The 21,598-nt window shown below is 37.5% G+C and overlaps 1 protein-coding gene across 2 annotated transcripts; it reads left to right on the forward strand.

Moving 5' to 3' along the window:
- Positions 1-2,126: 2,126 nt before the first annotated feature.
- Positions 2,127-18,867, forward strand: fam204a (family with sequence similarity 204 member A). 2 transcript variants are annotated; one of them, XM_088304841.1, is made up of 7 exons: positions 2,127-2,473; positions 2,676-2,766; positions 3,462-3,492; positions 3,618-3,723; positions 5,119-5,208; positions 16,926-17,035; positions 17,222-18,867. In XM_088304841.1, exons 1-7 carry the CDS (start codon positions 2,285-2,287, stop codon positions 17,271-17,273), a joined length of 669 nt encoding a protein of 222 aa, XP_088160967.1. In that variant the 5' UTR covers positions 2,127-2,284; the 3' UTR covers positions 17,274-18,867. The 2 variants fall into 2 exon arrangements, with proteins under 2 accessions (XP_088160967.1, XP_088160968.1); XM_088304842.1 differs by having other exon boundaries at positions 3,621-3,723.
- The last annotated feature ends 2,731 nt before the right edge of the window (positions 18,868-21,598 follow it).

The raw sequence follows: 21,598 nt of genomic DNA on the forward strand, positions 1-21,598 counted from the left end.
AGCTTGGATTTCTACCAGAAAGATTCTGTTAAAAAATGCTCTTCACACTAAGACAGTGGTTCTCAAATAGGGGTACGTGAGATTTTAAAATATATATATATATATAAGAAATAGCCTCCATGCAAAATAATAAATCAATCAATAAATCCATAAAAATAGCTTGATCACAGCAGTTGCCTCCCTGCAACCAAGAATGAGAACGATCCTCTTTGAATCACAAGGCCAAGAGTCTCACTATATGCAAAAACATTCAGTTCAGTTCAACAACATAACATTTAGAGTTGACAGTTAATAATGTAAACATGAAATAATTTGAATTGTAAAGTATAATTAATTGAAAAAAAAAGAATCTAATGTAGTCTAACAATGGTTCACAAACTTTTTACACGTACCACAAAATGACCACAACAACACGAAGAAAGAACATATTTAGTGAATGATTCAAATAACATTTAAATAAACAAACACAACACACAAATGTTGAAAAAACATTTCTAAAAGATAAATTGCCAATATTTTGAATTTAAAAGTTAAATATAACTGCCAGTGATTCATTAACAAACCACGAGGGGAAGCTTGCGTACCACTAGTGGTACCCACACATTGGTCTGACATTCATTTTAGAATAATACACTGTGGCAGCATGGTCTAGTAGTTGTTAGAGGTTAGAACGTTGACCGCACAGTGGAGTTCACCAATCAGAAGCAGCCTGCTACTCATGACCGGTCATCCACACCAATTAGCTCTTAACACAAATGTGCCACATGTGCTTGCAAGCTGGCTCACAGTCACTAATTTCTTGCATACGTGGTGGCAGATACGATACACTAAAGGCGGACAAGTAGTAGCCCAGGTGTGCAACAAAGAGCAAGAGAGTAATCGCTAACCTAATCTTAATCTCAATCAGTTATTTTAACAAGGATGAAGCACATATAAGGTCAAAAGTATTATTATTTTAATACATTTTATATTTTTATCAATATAAGCTTTGTATTTTTATTTGTTCGTTCTGTTATGAACTATAGTGTACGATTTAAATTTTGAATCACCACAAAACAGCGGCCAAACGTCAGGCACGAGTAAAACTTTGCACATTGCGTGACAGTTCAGGGAAAGTACAGTGCTAGAGTACATATTGTTTAATTTTGTACTGCCTGGCAGTGGCACGCTGGATCTTACACTGATCTTAATTTGATGGTGAAAAACTGGAATTTTTACTGTTTTTAAAAATCTGTGTTTTTACAATGTTATTCACATGCAATTTAAAAGCTGCCAAACTCACCACAGTTGGTCAGCAATTAATGAAGGAGCTCTTAGTACTGAACTTGTTCTTAGCTTTGCAAATGACACATTGCAAGTAGTTCAGATGTGTCCGGTCGCATCCCTCACACGAAGCAGGCTAAGGATGAATCAGAATGACTAAAACCCACATATCATAAAAAGACCCCTTTATGTCCATTTAGTGAGTTAAAAACTGAGGCAATGATGACAAAAAAAAAATAAAATAAAATTAGTGTCTCAATTTCTCAAATACCCCAAGACAGTCTTCGGGCAGTAGGTACACCCTGAACTGGTTGCCAGCCAATCGCAGGGCACACTTAGACGAACAACCATCCGTGCTCACACTCATACCTAGAGGCAATTTAGAGTGTCCAGCCAACCTGCCTTGCATGTTTTTGGAATGTGGGAGGAAACCGGAATACCTGGACGAAACTTACGCAAGCACGGGGAGAACGTGCAAAGCGCACACAGGAAGGCTGGAGCCGGAATCAAACCCACGACCTGTGCACATTGAGGCCATCATGCTAACCAGTCGTCCACCGTGCCGCCCTTATAATAATAATAATAATAATAATAATAATAATAATAATAATAATAATTATTATTATTATTATTATTATTAGTGTGTCATTTATTATTATTATTATTAATAATAATAATAATAATAATACCATCATCATTATTTTTATTTAGTTTTATTAATATAATGTATATCTATAATATAATATTATTTATTATCTATCCAACAATTATGCGAGATTATTATTATTCTTAATGTGTTTTGCACTCCTGAATTACAAGTACGAATGTGATTGGGTATCCAGCTCATCTGACAAACTCTCGACCAATCGGTGCGCGTTTATTCGACACGTCACCGTGTTTACCCGGATATGTGAGCTTCTGTTCACTGCTGTTGGTGAAATATGGAATTTATCTTAAATTCGGTCTTATTTATCTCCTTAATGGAATAACATACTTTGTTCGTAGCGTAACGTATATCAGTATGTACAGCGGTCTTCTGCCCAAGGGTTTAACAGAAGACGACCTCAGTCCGGATGACCAGGAAGAGGAGCATGAGAGTGAAGTCGTGGAAGTAAACAATGACCCCATCGTTTATACTCCTACGGTTATCGATGCTACAAATGAACTCCCAGCATGCTGCCTCCCTGGTATTTCCCAGGAAATGTGGCAAGTATGTTTTGTATAATATAAAGTCTCACGTGAACTACTGTTCATCAATCCTTTGTTGTTTATGTGCTTAATGATGCAGCTGGGGTAGACATCTAATTGCGCAATCCAGCGTTTGTGTTCGATGCCTTTTTATTCCATTGATATAACACAGTTTTATATATGGTTGCATAACTTTTGGGAATTTACTGTGTTGTGTGTTCAAGAAATTTAATGAGCTGCGTAAGAAGAAAGACGAGACGCAGATGACGAAACTCCCGAGGAAAAAAAGAAGAAAAAGACGACAATGCAATACAGGTGCTGGGTATTATCTATGGTAATTACTGCATTTCCTGATAGTGGCCATATTTTTTGTGCATATACATAAAGGATGGACGGGTATGTTTTTACTTAACTGCAGTGGTGACCAGGCATGCATTTGGAACAAGGCGTTTATTAGGCTTGAGACCTTTACTTATACAACACTCTTCATAATAATGTTCAGTAACATTTGACTTTTTCAAATAATTTCTCTTAACAAAAACAAACAAAACAAGAAATTATACAAATAATATAAAATAAGAATATGGTACTTTGTTGTTTCAAGTGGACGACAAATAATATAAAATAAGAATATGGTACTTTGTTGTTTCAAGTGGACGACGACACACACTCAATGATTAATTGACACGTCCATTTGAGTGGGGCCACTAATTGAGGAAATGCAATACTATATTATATATAGACAAGCAGAAGCCTGACTAAATATTGTGCTTTAGAGCTCCTCACCAACAGTATAATTATGAAATAACTATATAACAAACTCTATCATGAAAAATGCGAATAACATTCTGGACACTTTGTACTTGATGGTTAGTCTTACAGTATTGTATATGCATCTGATTGAAATAACAGCAAAATATGTAGGGAATCAAAAACAATGTGTGTATATATTGATGATATTGTGTACTGGATACTGGTTTACTAAAAATGTATTTATTGTCCCCTGACAGAAACAGAGGGCAAAAAGCCAACAGAGACAAGGTAAAAAATGTCCTGCTCTTCTTTCACTTTGCATAATTCACACCCAAAGAATAAGAACTAAATATATTGTTTGAGAGCCATAAAATTCTGTCGCGCATACGACTGTAACTATCATTTCCTCTAAGCAGAGAGCGTCAGGAGGAGCGGGAGAAGCACTGGGATGGGCTTAAGCAATATTTCGGTGTAAATGATCGATTTCATCCCCCTGCATGTTCCAACCCCCCTCCAAAGGTAATAAAACCCTCTGCCTTCCATCTTATCAGCGAGTGAGTTTTAATGCCGTGTCTGTCGTTGCTGTTGGTAACACTGTCACATCCTTTGTGTTTCCATGCCACCATGTTCTTTCATTGTTTTATATGATATGACATCTGGATTAGAAAAATCCTCCGGGAAACTCAACCTGACATTGAGTAGAATATTAAGGATTACGTTCAGCTACATTTAGTGATAAGATTAGAGGCACACTCCTTTCTTGTGTGGTTGAGATTAAAGTCAGATGTAGGGTTCTCCTCCACTGTGCAAATCCTCATAAAAACCCAAATTTTGCTGAGCAAGAGGAACGTTGGTTTGAGTAAGTACTTATGAAAGCTATGAAAATAGCACATTTTCCTCCAGCAAGCCTCACAAGTTGTGCATTTTTATAATCAGACACATTGGAAACTGCACATGAAGCAAAATGTATGCAAGATTAATGACCATTATAAGTGACCTAGAGAATAGAAGCTGCTCTCATTTCAGTTTGAGATTATTGTAGTAATTATTTTGGGTATATTTGTATTTTATTTAATTGAGACTGTCATGAGTTTAGTTTAATTTTGATGGGTGCAACTATGAAAAGATAAAAAAGCAGAATGAACCTCAAACTTTTTACATTTGTGTAATGAGGCACTCATGTAATTTTTTCATTATTCTTTCACAATATGAATCCATTTTCTGCATCGTTTTATCCTCACTGGAGTCGACCACAGCTGACTGCAGGCGAGAGAAAAAGTTTACACCCTGTACTGGTCGTCAGCCAATCACAGTTAAATTTAATTTGATTGCCTAAAATAATTAATCTTCTTAGTTTTGCTTTTTGGATACAAAAGACGGATGCCAGTCAATGTTAAGAATTATTGCAAGTTATTGGAAGTCGTCATGAGGAGGTGTGGAATGTTATAGATGACTTTGTCTAATCGACACTATTTTCCTCGTGAAATATTTTGGGTTGAGATTCACAAATGTTTCATCAAAGGACACATAGTTGTAGCAACCTCCTTCACTTGTATTTTATTTTAATGTGATGATATTTTGGGGCTGAAGATATCTGGCAGTCTGCTTCCATAGATAGGCTCATCACAGCAGAACTGCCTTGCAATCACAAAGCTCTGCTTCGTCCCGTAATGGAAATTTGTAATTAAAGTGACATTTATGTTTGGTAATCTCCTGTAGCATTTTTAAGATTTCCCCACTAATATCCAATCAAAAAGGTTTTCATTTGTAAGGGGAAATCTACATATTTGTAGTAATGGCAATCATATTAAAAATACGGCCCTGGGGACTTTTGAAGTTACTCTTTGATTTTTTTTCTCCCACTGTACCCTTATTTCCCCCCCAAAAAGGCTGATTTTTTTTCTCTTCATGCAGTCCGGCCTAGAAAAGAGCATAGAGAAGGCCATCGCTGAAGGGGACACTGCAAAGGCGGAGGAGATGAGCGACAGACTCGCCACTCGAGAGGTACATTGTGCTGATAAGAGATCTTTGGGGTGCTTGTGCTGTGACAAATCAGGCTAATGGATCCGCGGCCATTTCTGCCGCAAAGACATAGAGGAACATAAACACACCCAGACACCCACCATTCAGTCCTGCAGCCCTTTTCCATTGAGTTAATGGAAAGCCCTCCCCTTAGTTTTGAAGTGCTGCAGTTTTAAAGGACTTTTGGCTCTGCTTTTTAATGAAGGGTACATTGCTTTCAAGCCAACTCTTAAATAATTCCGCAGGTAAGAGTTTCATACCTTTGAAGTGTACATGTCCCTAAATGCAGTGCCTGAAGTTTGGAACTTACCGCCTTGCTAGGCATCAAGGATCAAGTGGTTTGAAAGTAATTTAGCATAAAGTGTAGCCCCCGAACATGTAATTGTATTTAAAAAGAAACACAGCAGCTACGGCACTCGGCTTTACCTTCTTTCGCTTTATATTGAGTTGTAAAATGAGAGTTCTTTGATTTGTGATGTATTTTGCTGACAGCATTCACTATATTTTGCATTTTGCAATAGTTACACATAACACATAACATTGACCGCTGTTGGTTGGTTAAGGTTGTTTTTTTCTCTTCAAAGGCACACATTCCGCCATTATATGGTTATTTTGTTTAATTAAATATGCTCTTTTCCATCATCATCATCATGTGTTTTAAATTTCCCACCATCAGCAGGAATATGGGATAAGGTTGTTTTTCCAAATCTACAAATCAAATAATTGCGTTCAGTGTAAATGTAAATCCACCAAATATCCAAAAGTAAGTGCAAATGTAAACATGTTATTTTTAGTATTAGGTTCTTATCACATTTAGTTTTTAATGTGATGAATCCAATAATTACGGTAAGGGTTGGTCTGATACCATTTAGATTTGATGAATAGGTTTGTTTGAGCAGCAATTCCATTGTAAAAACAAAATCAGGCAAAAGTTTGATTTAAATTTTTATCGTCATTTTTACATTATTATTTTAATTCATTCTTTTTTTTATATACATTAGGTTTATTTGTTTTCATTTTGCATCAAAAGATGTTTCAATAATTTGACATGAATACCCTATAAAATATCAGATTTTATCTTTTCATATTCTCAAGAAATATTTTCAAGAAAATATCCTTTGATATGGGTTCCCAAAACTTTATTAATGAATTTGATCTAGATTAAGTGTTATGAGCATTATTGTTATAGTCCATCATGTTCTCACCCAGACTTCGAGCAAACTGGGCAAACATTTGTGGACTCTAAGAAAAGCAATTGTGACTGGCACCAGCACTGTAGTTTGAAAAAGCCTCTTAGAGTGCTGGTGGATTGTTTCAGCCTGAGCCGAGGTTCTTGCCTTCCTGGCACCTGCTTTGTGTTTTGCCAGAATGATGATGGGACCTGACAGCAGTCTGGCATCCTCTTCTGCTTGTTTAGCAGTGATAATTTCATTTCAATCAGAAGAGTGAACTGACCAATTAGAATTCCCGGGAACTTACGGTAAATGAGGTAAAGTCCCACAACACTCACTTTTGAACTCAAAGGCACGAAAACACATCGATATAAAAAGGATGAGCAGAGAGGTGCGCATGAAGCAAAATATGTTTGAAGGATTCTGAATAAGTTGTAATTGCAAAGGATCATGGAATATCTTGAATGCCACTGCTTGTTGCGCAAATTGCATTTAGGAACATAAACTATTTGTTTACAGCAGTCCTATTCACTTCTCATAGGAGCTTGGTGAGAAATATTTAGTGGATCAATAGTCCCCGGTGTGGCCAGAATCAATTTCAAGGTTCTAATTAAGTGGCTCATTTGGTACGCAGTGACTTAGATTTTTAATTTGTTTATGCTCGTAACACCAATGTAAGACAGTGGCAGGCAGATACAATATGAACAGGTTTTCCTAGCAAAAGATGCAAACGCATTCTGACAGCTGTGAAGAACTAAAGAGGCCTGTTTGTCCCTCGAGGCATTGTTTTGTTAAAGAAAATGCACTGACATGTTGATGACATGATTTATTGTGAGAGAAATGGAAGGAGACAGAAAGCTGGCCGTCAGCATCAGCAATTTTACAGTTATGAGCACCATCACATAATTTAAGGGTTTTAGTTTATTACTTACTTTCTTTTTCCATTTGGACATGACAACTCTGTGCTAAAAGAAACTCTTTCCAAAATGCTGAAATACAAGTCATCTATTCGTAATATCACAGGTTGAGTTATTTTATTCTTAGTTCTTTTTAAGTCATACAAAAATGTGCCATTAATTAGGTTCATTAGTTTTTATTGATCAGGTAACGACCATCACGGCTCCTTTTTTTTTTTCTGTGGTTGGTCATGTGAGATTTGCAAGCCCGGTCCTTAGACTCGGTGATGTCATTTTCAGTCGAAAGCAAGTCGCTGTACAAGAAAAAGTGGCTCCCCCTGAGATATAAATATGGGTGGATTTTTCTGCTTAATTCGTTTTGCACAAGGATGATATTAATCAGACTACAGTTTAGGCTGGTGAGGGCTGAAAGAACATATTATCATAAATAACATTTTTGACTTGACTCTCCCTTTAAATGAATATACTCACACATTGCTGGTGCTTATTTGGTAAATTTCACATATTTTTATAACAATCTATAATATTGGTCACTACACAGTGTTACTTTTACAAATGATTAATATGTTATTAATATTATTAATATATAAATATTGGCTTGCTCTTTTTGACAGAGCAACACCTGACGCCAGTGATATTCAAAAACAAAGTGATAAAATGACATTCACTTTTAGGCACCAAATGATCACAAGTTTTGTCATGGCTTAGACAAAGCTACCTAATTTATTCCTCTAAATTGTGCATTTCAGGGCTCTCATGAAAATATCTGCTGATGCTTTTTAAATACTACTTCTTGGAAGCCATTGAAAACACAAATGTGAAAAAAAAAAATCTTAGCCCCTGAACCAATATGTATAAGCTCACTACTCTATATTCAAAGGTCTAATTTCTACAATTAAGCAGGCAGGTTCGCTGTCGTTTGATAAATGCACACGCTTTTGCACTTCTAAGTTTCATATGGGCTAATTAATTCAGTAATTAGCATAACATTGAGTGACTGACACGTAGCGTAGCCCCAAGCTCTGTCAGATGTGATAGCGTCCAGAAACCATAATTGACAGATTGATTTTGGAGCTATTTCAGCTAAATGAGGCGGTGCAGGAAGTTGATAACAAATTAGACCTACAAAGCTACATGGCCTCTATGTTGAAAGTGAAGTTAACCCTGCAGGAGGACTGCTATGTACTATATGACAGACATTTGTTACCATACGTAATGTATATATTTCTATATTTATATTAATTAATTGCCAACATCGTACCTAGACAAACTTGGCTCTGTACCAGAAAAGCATGTTGATGTGGGTATAAACATGCAGCACGATGTTGAGTTTAATAAAGCGTTCTTAAATAGCTAGAACAAGCCCGAACTGATTGGTTACAGACAAGACTGACTATCATCTTTTGGATTAGTTTGGAAAAACAAGAGGCCTAAGATTGAACCCTGTTGAACAAAACATTTTGTCTTGGAGGGGTTTTGTTAATGACCACTTCAGAAGTGTCTTAAAATTAAGAAAATATACTAGTTTCAGGGAGAAGTTGCATTTTCCCTAGTCCTGGACCCCAAATAACAACTATCAAGTCAAACAAAACCTGACTTTGAACTCAGCAATATTATTTCACTAATCAACTCTTTGGTTATTGTGTTTCATTCATCCTTAATAATTACCAGCTTTTTTTTTTTTCGTTTAAATAACAGTGCAAGTGAGGTCTTTTGAAATTGAAGTTGTCCTTTATGTGAAGGAAGTGGGTTTATTTTTGACAAAAGACTGTCACACCATGTTAGAGTGTTGAGTCTCCCCCGTAGCACTCATCTCAACTATTAGAGAGGCATTACCACTTCAAAACAGAAACTCTATTGACTGCAGCAGCCAAGGAATATAAAAACGCCAAAACATATTACATGGCCTCAGAAATTCTATAATGTATAAGCTACACTATAAAGCAGAGTTCAGCAACTTAGTTATTACATTGGGGATGTAACAATCTCAAAAGCTGTCACAGTATATTTTTTGCGATATTGCCAAGTAGGAATGATTTAATCGTGTTAGCTTCTTTTTCCTGTGCTTACTGATATGTTTAAATACGGATGGTTGTCTCGTCTGATGTGAGGTCCGAGGCAAGGGGGAAGCCAGTCGTGCAAAGTCAAAGTGCGTTGGCCTCCGTTCCTGCCAAGACAATGGCGTGTCGCGGCCGTATATGCCAGCGTGAGGGATCCTTCTAACCTGATCAATTGTGATGCCACGCTCAGATAGCGGTAGCCCAGAGAGGGACCTGGGGCTGCTAAGTATCCTTCAATTCACATTAGTTAATGTACGCACCGTATGTAAATCAGTTAGCAGACATATCCAGCTTTTTTTTTTTTTCGGTCCAGATTTCTCCTGGAAGTTATGTCTCGTGGGCAAGTCAACTAATCAGCAGTGTATTTCTTGTCATGTTATAATGAACACAGGCGCCCGATTGGCTGCGTTACCAGAATCTCGAAAGTTCGGCACTTCTAAGCGACGTGCCTAACAAAATGACATTTTAAGCAGAAAGATGATTTAATGGCCATGTTGTGTATTTGAACTGTATATATCTGTTACTGTACGTATTACGCTGCAATAACCGTCATGTGGTAATTTTCTTGACGAAATGTAAAAACTATGGAAAAGAAGTTCTGGAGGTTGGCAGCTCTGGTTATATTATATCTCATTATGGCACAGCTCAAATTTCAGTGGAAGATTTTGAAAGGAAAAGCCAGGCTGTCCCTGAAATCTACCCTTTGAAAGGCCAACCTGAATAGCTGTGAAACAAAGGTGCTGTGGCATTTTGTCACGGCGACACGGCAGCTTAGCTAAAACAAAGAACCATACGAATGGTGTTTTGTCATATTAATCTTTCTTTCGTTCTCCACACGTTTAGTTTTGCCCTCCCTGTGTTGTAATTTAAAAAAAAAAAAGAGCAGAAGATTAATGGAAGGTTGGCTTTATCAGATTTCGACTTTCTCCTCACCACTATCCGAGAATTAGGCTGACTGTCCCTGCGCAACCCCCCTCGGGCCACCCTGTGCTGAGTTTAGTCAAACTCTCTTCTTTGTTCTGTTTCCCTTCATCATAAGCAATTTATCAGTGAATGAACTTTTATTGTATCTCTGGATGACTCGCATTAAATTTTCGCCCATTAATTTTGAAATGGATTTCAAAAATGGGTACAAAGCTTTTATCAAATGCCTGGGAATCTCATTTGGATTATTGTATTTCATTAATTACTTGAGAGACAAAGCATACTTTTCAATGTAGATTTGTGTGCTGTTTAATTAATTAGCATGTTTTCTCTTTTAATTAAAGCAATTTTTAAATTGGAGCCCACAGCAAAACACATATATAATTTGTTTGTAATTATGCCTTAATTGGTGGTAGTGAAAGCTTAGCACCCGCTTTTTTTTCTTCTCATGATTGCCGTTTATTGCTAGTCACTCATTAATTATACTGTTTTGTCTAATTAGCTTATAAAACTGTTGATGGCATATTATTCCAAGTGTGAGTTCAAAGCTTGCTAATAAGCCCACCCCACTCAGAAGAGGCAAGATAATGGCTTGTGCACAAGCAAGTGAACTTTTTTTTTGTCTGTTCCCTAATGATGACACGTCATGTGTATCTCGAATCAGATTACTTGAAGAGAAAATTGAGACATTGTTGTTCGGCTGTGCCCTCCCTGGAGTTTTTTTTTTTCCTTTTGCTTGCCATGTAATTGTGTTTGTCAAAGTGGTAGCAAGATTACAAAAGTTCTTCTGAGGCTGCCCACTGGGATGTGCATTGGGATTTAGCATTGTAACTGAAATAATGCTGTGTTTCAATTATTCCTGCTTCTAAAGTAGTGTCTATATTGTTCACAGTGATTTTGATAATGCTGTCGTGAGCCATCATTGCGACAGATCTTACTAAAGACATTGACAAACTGGCATAGTTACTTTTTAAGAAGAAATATTTAACCATGTCGCTTTTCACATTATGAATTAAAAATGTGAAAATCTACACTGTAGCGTGTTTCCTAGATTTCTCAAATCAAGATCAAGCTTCCTCTTAGTGTATTTCCCTAACATTGATCTATACAAATAAATGAATGAAACAAATTTGCAACGAATCGTGATGGGAAACAAATCTTTACTGAGAAAATGTTTACCTGCTTGACAAACATCAGCATAGTTAAAACATTTTAATTGGACAATTATCAATAATAAAAATCAACAAATGATTTGTATTCTAGGATTCCTCCAGCATAGTTTTGACCACTTCTACTCGGGTTGTGTTGGACACTTATCAGGTGTAGGAATTTGAAAATTTTAAAATGAAACAGAAATTAAACTGAAAGGTACTTCTCCGATTATGATACTGACACTTCTGGAATAACAAATATGCTTTAATTACCCTTAATTATACATTATCATTGACACTGAATGGGGTAGGAGCCAATTGAGTATTGGTCAAGTTTCTGTAGTGTATTTTATAAAGTATGCAATGTTGATATAGTGTATTTGCACATTTTATAATATAGTTACAAATATTTGTCATAATTATTTTATGCGTATTAGATTTCATTTGTTGAAAATACACAATATGTTAAAATATTTATTTGTTGGAACTGTTTGCTAGATCCGCTCATGACTCAAATACAGTTAAGTGGGAACGAACTGGGCGTTAGACAGATGAGGTCACCTCACGATAGAAGCGGCGCAGTTTTTTGACCAAACACGTAGGAAAGCAAACAAACATTATTTAACACAATAATTTAACAATGTGGGAAGCAAATTCATATCCAAATGACCCAACTTTATTTCTAAAAATCTCTGCTAGATATTATAATTTCAAATGACCACTTCTTCAAGATTTTTTCGAGCTCACAATGTCCCATTATTGATGAGCTATTTCTGGAACAGTCTCACGCGCTACTCATGTGGTCCTTGAGGGCTACCTAATGGGGTGGGCGGGACCATGTTGGTGACCCAAGGTCTCGATGTTCATTTGTTGATTCAGATGATTTACTCTCGCTTGGGTTGTCTTTTGTAGGGCTTTGAAACTGGTTGCGCGCTTGGTTTATTTCAGTCTGCTGGCTCGCATTTGGATGACACGGGGTCTCGGTCTTTTCCGAGGCGATATGGGTGGTGGCCATTGATCTCGTGATCCTTTGACCTCGCCAATGTTGCTGCAACAAAACATGCTTTCTCCCGCTTCTGCCTCAGTTTTAAGAAATGATGATGGAATAACACACACACGCTGCCTAATCTGATATTCATTCCTTTCTTATATCGCCCTTCTTGCCAAGGTTGACTAAGGCCACATTATTTAGGCATTAAGGTAGTGTGATAAGGGAATTAGGCTAGTCATTAATCGTTTACACGTCAAATGCAGCAGAGCAGCTCGGGGAGGTGATTTAGTGAGGCAAAGCCATATAGCCGTTGTTAATCCACCTCTCACACGATTTAATTGGAGGAGTCTTCCTGGATAGGAAATTTATGAATGGCTTTAAGGCAATTTCGTCCTTTAAAGCCATCATTTATTTGATATTGTTAAAAGAAGCTTTAAAACTTTATCCATATGGAGATGCGTTTTTTTTTCGTCCTTAATTGAGTTATTGTATTTTGTAGCTGTTTGATTGGAACTGCTTTGTGAGCCTTACCAATTATTATTTCAGTTGTGTAATATGCAATGCAGCAGGCAGCTATTTTTTTTTTTTTTAACTAACATTGGGGTTCCGTGTTTGGGCCCCCATTTGAATCTCCATGACGACCCAAAGTTGAATGAATCTGTACTATTGACATAACCCTCATCGTGGCCTTAAGCTGCAGTGGCAGCATTCACCACAATGATGTTTTTTTTTTTTTTGGCTTTATTTGGATTCAAATCTACCAAAGGTCAGAGTATTAATCCGCAGAATAAACCTTATTTTTAACAGGGCTGCACACAGGACACACTAGTGAGAGAAACTACAGAACAGGAACATGATGATGACAGGCACTTAATCTAATATATTAATATGCATGGCAGTGGGAACAACTGCTTCTTAGGGCCGCATAAACATTGACTGCAGGAGGTTTCTTGTCTCATGCCTTTGTCCTAGCTTTGTACTTCCATTCTTATTTGCACTAGCTTCTGATGTGAGCGGATTTGGCACTAAGATACACGAGGTGGGGGAGGCCAAAAGAAATCCTGAAAAGTGGATCAAAAAAAGTAAATGAAAAATAATGTCATATTACAGAAAACATGAGAGGCTAATTTGTGCCGACTTTTTGCTAATTTTGTTCTCGCCACAGAAAGAGGAGCCGTCACCTGCTCGGCGCCACAGCGCTGACAGTGCCAGTGATCCATGAAATAAGCTGCCGCTGGCTTTGTTCAGATAAGAATGAACAAATCTGCACAATGTACTGCTCTCGGAATCTCATTTTCATACTTGCATGCAGGCTGAAGGAAATAAGCTGTTTGCAGGCTTGATTAATCAGACATTTGAGGTTTTTTTTTTTTTTTGTTTCTTTGATCTGTTCGGTCTCCTAGGTAACTTGGTTGACATAATGTTGAGCGTCAGCTAAGACAATCATGTGACTAAAGTGATTAAAAAGGCATAATTGTAAACCTTTATTTAATATGTATTTTGTATAACGTATACTATGAATTAACAAACATGATGCAAGTAGAATTGTGTTTTAATTTCAGTTTAACAGGAGAGCAGGTGATCGTACATAATCCCCAAGTAGGGAAAATAGGTGCTTCTACAACCCATTTAGTGTCATGCTGATTCATTTGATGGTTTCCCAACAAAGAGGCCTCATAGCGGCGGAGTTCACGTTGGATTTGTCAATACCGTAATTTAATAAACGTCTGTGTGTATAATCTCACCGCCGCATCGCAGCCACTCAGAAGCATCGACACCAATCCAACAAAGAGCAAGGAAAAGCCCCTGGTGTGCTATCATCTGCTTATAAATCTACTGCAAATGCAGACTTAGTTGGGCGTTGTAAGGCTCTTTAAGAGTAGAAAACATGATTTGGAGAATTTTTTAAAGCTCGAAAATGGCTAAGGACCGTCATCATATGTACGCTTCAGGTTATACAGACATTTTCACAAATCTTGTAGTGGCTGTAAAGATGAATGCCTTGAGGGCCCTGCCACAGCCCGGCACTTGCAGCCAGCCGGAGCCCTTATCTTAAATCCAAGCAAAGTACCATTAATCTTTTTGAAAGACCTTTATGGCTTTTAATGTATCCCAAATTAGAACATTTTACACCCTTGGTTCCTGAAATATAGTGATAAAAAGCCTTTAGAGTTTAATTTTTCCTGCCTGCTCGCTCTGACCTGCTTAATCCCAGCATGCATTAGGAGATATTTTAGTTTCAGTCTTTCTAATAAAGTTTATCCCACTTAATTATAATTGAAACATTTCTTTTCCTGCTAGGTCTTTTTTTTCAAGTGGTGCAGTGGTGGCACATTTCTTCATTACCTCAAGACTTTCTATCCCTTTGATTGTGCTGTGAATATTACGGAGAATTACCCCAACGTTTGGTGAAATTGTTCCGAGTTGTTTATCGAAGTTTGCCTCTGCTTGAATAATAAACCTATCTCAGGAGTGACAGAAGAGGCAGGATTTTCCCTTTTGTTTCCTGTGCTTCTGTGTGACTGGGGTTATTGGGATTATTCTGCTTCACAATACACTTGTGTCTTCCCTGGGATTTGAATGTTTGCCTCTTGCTGTCACGGTCCTTCTCTTCACTCCTGTTTTCAGGGACTGCCTCCAGTATTTCAAACCGAAAAGTCGCTGCTTGTGATGATTGAGAAGTGCATTTGCCGTTTTTCTCCTTGGTTTATTGATAACATATTTTCATAACAGACTGTAAACCGTAAATGTGTCTTCCTGATTTGTTAAAGAATCTTCTTGCGGAATATGAAATTGCCACAGAGCGCCACCAAGATTGAGCACGTGTGAACTGTTTGTTATGATAATGTCTTTTTGTCTTTTGTGGATCTTAGTGTTGATAATTTACGAAGAGGATTTTGAAGATGCTCACCAATCAGTGAGTTGAGAAAAAATGATAACCAATCTCCTATTTGATAGCCAGTAATGACCAATCACAGCTCAGCTGTTTTCAGGGGTTGTTCATTTTTACGTTTGTAAGATGAACCCTGAGACCTGTGATGTACCGTATTTTCCGGACTATAAGCCGCTACTTTTTCCCTGGATTTTGAACCATGCGGCTAATACAATGGTTGGGCTTTTCTGTGGATTTTTCTTTCACCAGTAGGGGCACTATAGTTCAGAAAATATGCTTAATAAATCTAGATTTTTTTTTTCTTCTCTTGGGTCTGTTCCGTTTTAATTAGCAAAGTTGTTGCCGTGGAAAAGGCCCTTAAGAATCTGTTTATGTACCTTTATTTGCATTCACAGTACAAAATTGTTCAGTACATGCAGTAAACAACTAATTTAACATAGAAAACTGCCATTTATAGCCCGGTGCCGCTTGTATATTGCTTTTTTTTCTCCAAAAAGAGGTCCTGCGGTTTATATGCAGGTGCGCCTTATAGTTCGGAAAACAGTGTGATTTCCAGTTGACAGAAAGTGGCAAGATGGCTGATCCCTATGATGGATAAAAACGGGCGGAATTTGTTGCTTAATTCATATTACTCAAACGCAATATTAATCAGAATACTGTGTTTGGACTAGTGAGGTCACTTAGAACATATTGTAAAGAAAATTTCGACTTGACTAATTTAAAGCATGATGCTCCCAACACCATGATTCACTGTCGATATGGTGTTTTTTTGGTGGTCAGCAGAGTTTACTTCTGTGAAAATATGTTCAGCTTTGATTTAATGGCACATATTTTCCCATGTGTTTGGCATATGTTTTTTTTTTCTTTGTGAGATAAAGCTTCCTTTGTCTTATTACCACCATAACCAAAACTTAACATGAAGAAGACGGGAGATTGGAATCACATCTCCAGAACAGTCAGTATTTAACAAAACTTAAACTTTTGGGTCAAACATTAATGGTGGGAAAAATTTAGAAATGAAATTTCTTGGTCTGTTTTTTTTTTTTTTTAACCATCAGAAAAACCTTGCAAACATGGTGTAAACTTCTCATCCACTGTATAGACACAACAGCCATTCACACTCCAATTCACGCCTGGGTAAATTATAGTTACTATTTAATCTGCCATGCATGGTTTTAGGAATGCGGCAGCAGGCCATAGTACCCAGGGAAAACCCATGCAAACCCAGAAGCCAGACTCATGACACAGGCATTTCTGTGTTGCCCACTGTTCTTGTATTCATAATTTTCCTTACTTCTCTCTTTTTAAGCAAAGTAAAAATTGTGACACACACACACACACACAAATTACATTCTATTACAATGTAACGTTGATTTGAATCTGATTAATAGTTCATCCCTATTCTGTTTCTGCATTCTGTGTGGATGCTGCATGTGAGAATGCTGTGTGAATGCTGAGCCCTGCTGCGATGTGGAGGAGGCAGCAGAGACCGTGACAAGAAAGGACCCTGACGCATCAGTCAGACAGCTTTTATTTTTCGCCTCAGACTGATTTCCATTCTCCAACGGGCCTCTCCTCTGTCTCTAAATAGCTGGCTGTGAAAATCGCTGAAGCCACTGATTGCCGTGACTTTGTGCAGCGCAAACAGGAAGAGGACGCTTTGAGGGCAGCGAAGAAAAAGAAGAAGCAAATAGCTTGGGGGTATGACGTCTCTGTCTTCATGTTTATGTCTGCCATCCTATCTTCCATGGTGTCAAGTACAGTTAAGATGGCGTTGCTAAAGTCAGGATACTTTGAGTCATTAGTCATTCTCAGATGAAAGCTGACTGTTTGAATGAGTGTGTCAAGTGTTCAGTAAGAGTGTTTTCTTTTCTCTCCATTTTTCAGGTTCGAGGCGAAAAAACGCTGGGAAACCAAAAGCAACATGGGCTACATGTGACCAAGATGGAACGAAAGATTCATTGGTTTTTATGTTAATTGAATAAAACTCTGTTTCTTATGGCAAACTGATATGGTTTAGTTTCATGTTTTTGCACAGTTAAATGAATTAACACCCGCAAGACTGTATGTTGGCTGGGGGTGGAATAGAAAATCCATCTAAAAGCGGAAAAAAAAAATGGCACATTCAAATTAATTCCCTAGGCGTCCATTGGAGTCTGCATTGTGTTAGTTTTCCATTACATTTCAGTGATTTGAGCGTTCTGGCCTTCAAATTAAATCTGCTGTACATTACTGGATGATGCGTTTATTTATTGCTGTAAAGTGGGTTAATCATGAAGGCGCTCCTTTCTTCTCCCGGGGAAGAGAAAGGAAAGATTAGGCCCCTAATGCAATGTACAGGATAATGTGCGATAGGATTTGCGTGAAGCAAATGAAATTTGCCTGCTGTAAATTGTTGTTCGCTAACATAAACTGGAAGTTGTGAACGGCTGAGTTGGGGGGGGGGGGGAACGAGAGACATGAAATGAAGGCTTTGCTTTGCTGTTGGCCGTCTCCCATGCTGGGAGACATACTATTGTTTCTGCATCTGAACAACAGGCACGCGGGTTTTGAAACATCCACTCGGCACTCTTTGTGTGATGAGCGCTCTTCAGCTTGTTAACTAGTCCAAAACCGGTGACTTTGATCTTTTTTCCCGCTTATCCTGTGAAGCTGCTTTTAAAAGTAAATGATGCTTGCAACTGTTAATTCTAAACAGCTTTGCAACAGTGATTGCTTGTATTCATAGTGCTTATGTAGTTATTTCTTCCAACTGTGGGAAATTATTGCATGCTTTAAGTTAACAAGAAATAAAAAGAATTCACCTGTTATTAGTCTTCAACATATTTGGCCATTGTGTCCTTAATGCTGTGTTGGCTGAATCAGTATGAGGGTTTGCAAACAAAACTGCTATTTCTAATGGTACATAAGGTCTCAATTGAATCCCATGAATTCTGTGTGTGGGTACGATGCAGTAAATTTCTTAAAATGTGTACTAATTAAACTATTAATTATCTCTTTAATGAGAAGTGTGTCATAACTCTTGTTCAGCACACAAAGTACAACATGGGATTTCTTCGCTTTGATGACTGCAATGGAAAACATCAACATGTTTTCTATTACAGGGCCATGGAAAGTTGAATTTTAGAGCCTTCAAAAAGTTTTGGATGACTTTGGGTACCATAACCGAGTAGTTTGTTGAATAAATCAGTGGCAGCAAGGAAATTATTTGTGCCCAGACTTCCCATTAAGTTCCCCAGGTGCATTGTGTTAAGATACCAGAGCAAATACTAATCAACAGATGTAAAACTTGTCTCTGCTAAACCCAGGCTTTCAAACACATTTTTGTTCCGGACCTCATTGTAGTTACAGCTTCTCTCAGATGTTAATTATGACAGTAAAACCAAATCCTCTCATCATATTATCATATATACACGACAAATTAATTGATTACTAGTTTTGAAATCCGAAGTCTAGGATATTTTATTCAGTAATTGTTCATGTTACTGTAAAAATTGTAATCAATAAATAAAATAAATCTTGCAAAATCTGAATGCTAGTATTTATTTCAGGTACAAGTTTTAAAATAACGTGGCTCGCCAGATCCGGTCCAAGGGCCTTGAGTTTGACACCTGTGAGCTGATGTGACTATTTGAGCACATGAAAGGTGTTTGGGTTGGTTCACCAAAATGAAAAGACCATTAAATTGTTGACAGTGAACCCATGTTTTTTGCAGGGGCATGTTCCAAACCCACCTGTGATAGGTGAAAAACTGTTTGACCATATGCAAAATATTTATGACTTCCATACACTTCAAACACAGTTAAACCCATTAAAAACACTTTTTAAAGTATTCCTATACACGTTGTCACTCTCGCTGTCAAGAAATGTGAGAATAACTTCACTTAAAAAACGGTCCGGACAAAAACCCTCTTCCGCCCTTTAAAAAAAAAAAAAAAATTCATCCTCCGTCCCAGATGGACAAACAGACCATTCCATTGCTGGGACAAATTGCCCATCTCTGTAATACTAACAACAAAAACAAAAGAGAATAAAAATATTCAAATACTATTTTAGCACTGAAAGAAAAAAAAAAATATATATATATATTTCTTTTTTATTTTTTCCAAGCGTGCTAGATAGTATTCAAGGCAATATGTTGACACTAAATATGAAGAGCGCTGATTCAAGAACAGAGCGCCACCCTATCCATAGCATCTCCTGTTATTAATCTCTTTGAACACAAGATAATGCCTTGAGCAGAGATGATTCTGCTTTTAAGCTGGAAAATCCACTTTCCCCCCTTGTCATATGGAGGAGCTGCTTTCAATAGTCTGTAACTGCAGGCCAATCTTAGCCCCTGACCTAGGCTGATTTGTTGGGAAACACGGAGACAAATTCCCTGGGCACATGTCGAACGTCTTCGAGGAAAAGTGTTTGTTGTGTGGAGAGGGGTAAAGGGAAAGAAAGAAGAAAACAACAACAATCCCATTAAATGGTTGAGAGGCTTCTCTGGTATGAAAGGGGAACATATGTTGGTGATAATAATACATCAGCACTATCGCTTGCTGCTATCAGCAGGTAGAATAGGATTAACTCATAGGGAAGATCGCAAAGATATAGTTGGTTCTCCAAACACCTCACACAAAGCGCAGTGCAAACATGGAAATAGCAAGTGTGTGTATATTGCGAAACTTTCAAGAAATAAAATATGTACAATTAATAGAGAGGTTTTGTACGGAGCCCCTAAGGGGACATGGAAGAGAAAAAAAAATAGTTTGCGTTCCCTCGCAAAATCTTTGCGTTCCCTTGCAAAGATTGCGTTCCCTTGCAAAGTTTGCGTTCCCTCGCAAAGTTTGCGAGGGAACGCAAAGTTGTTTTTTTTTCGAGTGAATGTTTATTTATTTATTTTTTTTAATGCGCGTTTATGTACTTCCGGGTCAGTTAGACTACCCTTGCCTCGAATGCGCTGCTGTTCAAGAGACGACAGCACGTTGGAGGCGGCACTAATCATGGAGGAGGGCTTGGAACTGTCTTTCACTTATTTGAAAACCGTGCTTAATAACCAGAACTGATTTTATTTTTTTGTATTTCAAGACAATTTCGAAGTAAAATTCAATTAAACTCGCCCACGGGTGAACACACTCCATCTTTGCTGCGTTTGTTTACACGGAAGATGACCCGGAAGTACATAAACGCGCATTAAAAAAAATAAACATTCACTCGAAAACAAAACAAAACTGCGAGGGAATGCAATCTTTGCAAGGGAACGCAAAGATTTTGCGAGGGAACGCAAAGTTTTTTTTTTTCTCTTCCGTGTCCCCTAAGGGGCTCCGTAGTTTTGTGACGTCACAAGGCTCAACTTAACTTTTTTGAGAGGCAATTTTGTTGATCAATGACTTTATTTGTGGAGAACATTTCTCATTTTGATGAACAATTTTTGGGGGATGGACTCCTGTTTCTGTTTTAAACAATATGAAGTACAACCCCAATTCCACTGAAGTTGGGATGCTGTGTAAAATGTCAATAAAAACAGAATACAATCATTTCCAAATCATGTTCAATATTTCATTGAACACTCTACAAAGATGTGTAGTGTCGAAACTGATAAACCTTGTATTTGGCAAATAATCATAAATTTTTAATTTGATGGCTGCAACACGTTCCAAAAAAGCTGGGACAGATGGCAAAAAAGACAAAGTTGAAGAATTTGCCCATTAAACACCTGTTTGAAACATGCCAAAAGTGATTCACTAGCAAAGATGAGGCAAGGGTCACTTCGTTGTGAACAACTGCATGAGAAAATAATCAAGTTTAAGAACTATGTTTCTCAATGTACATTTGCGGGGAATTTAGGGATTTCATCATGTCACTCAAATATAGGTTGAGCATGATTTGTAAATCATTTTATTCCCTTTTTATTTACATTTTACACAAGGTCCAAACTTTAGTAGAATTGGAGTTGTAGAAAACGCAAGTGGAAACTAAGTTATGAAGATAAAAGATTTTCATCAAATACCAGTTTTTCCTATCTTAGGGAAGTTTGTTTCCATCTTGCAAGCGAGGAGGAAAATAGTGCTCAGGACAACTTTCTCGACTCCAACCAGTCAACTTGAATCATTACTTCAAGCTGTGTTTCAATTTCGAATTGACACCAATAAGGGTTGAATTCAGGTGACACCCCATTTTTGTAACATTTCAATATTACATTCTAGATTATTTTATTACTGAGTGGCATTAATGCAACTGTTTTTAATTTGCAGTGTGGTCTGGATCGTGTCTTTC

This window comes from Idiotropiscis lumnitzeri, chromosome 9 (genome assembly GCF_059441095.1).
Source record: "Idiotropiscis lumnitzeri isolate Australia: NSW breed Sydney's pygmy pipehorse chromosome 9, RoL_Ilum_1.0, whole genome shotgun sequence".
NCBI classification, from domain to species: Eukaryota; Metazoa; Chordata; class Actinopteri; order Syngnathiformes; family Syngnathidae; genus Idiotropiscis; species Idiotropiscis lumnitzeri.

Bases quoted from the DNA above. Each gene is read 5' to 3' on its own strand.
- fam204a (XM_088304841.1), top strand. From the start codon at position 2,285: ATGTACAGCGGTCTTCTGCCCAAGGGTTTAACAGAAGACGACCTCAGT. The intron at 3,724-5,118 runs GTAATAAAACCC...CTCTTCATGCAG, and splicing joins GTTCCAACCCCCCTCCAAAG to TCCGGCCTAGAAAAGAGCAT. The intron at 17,036-17,221 runs GTATGACGTCTC...TCCATTTTTCAG, and splicing joins AAGAAGCAAATAGCTTGGGG to GTTCGAGGCGAAAAAACGCT.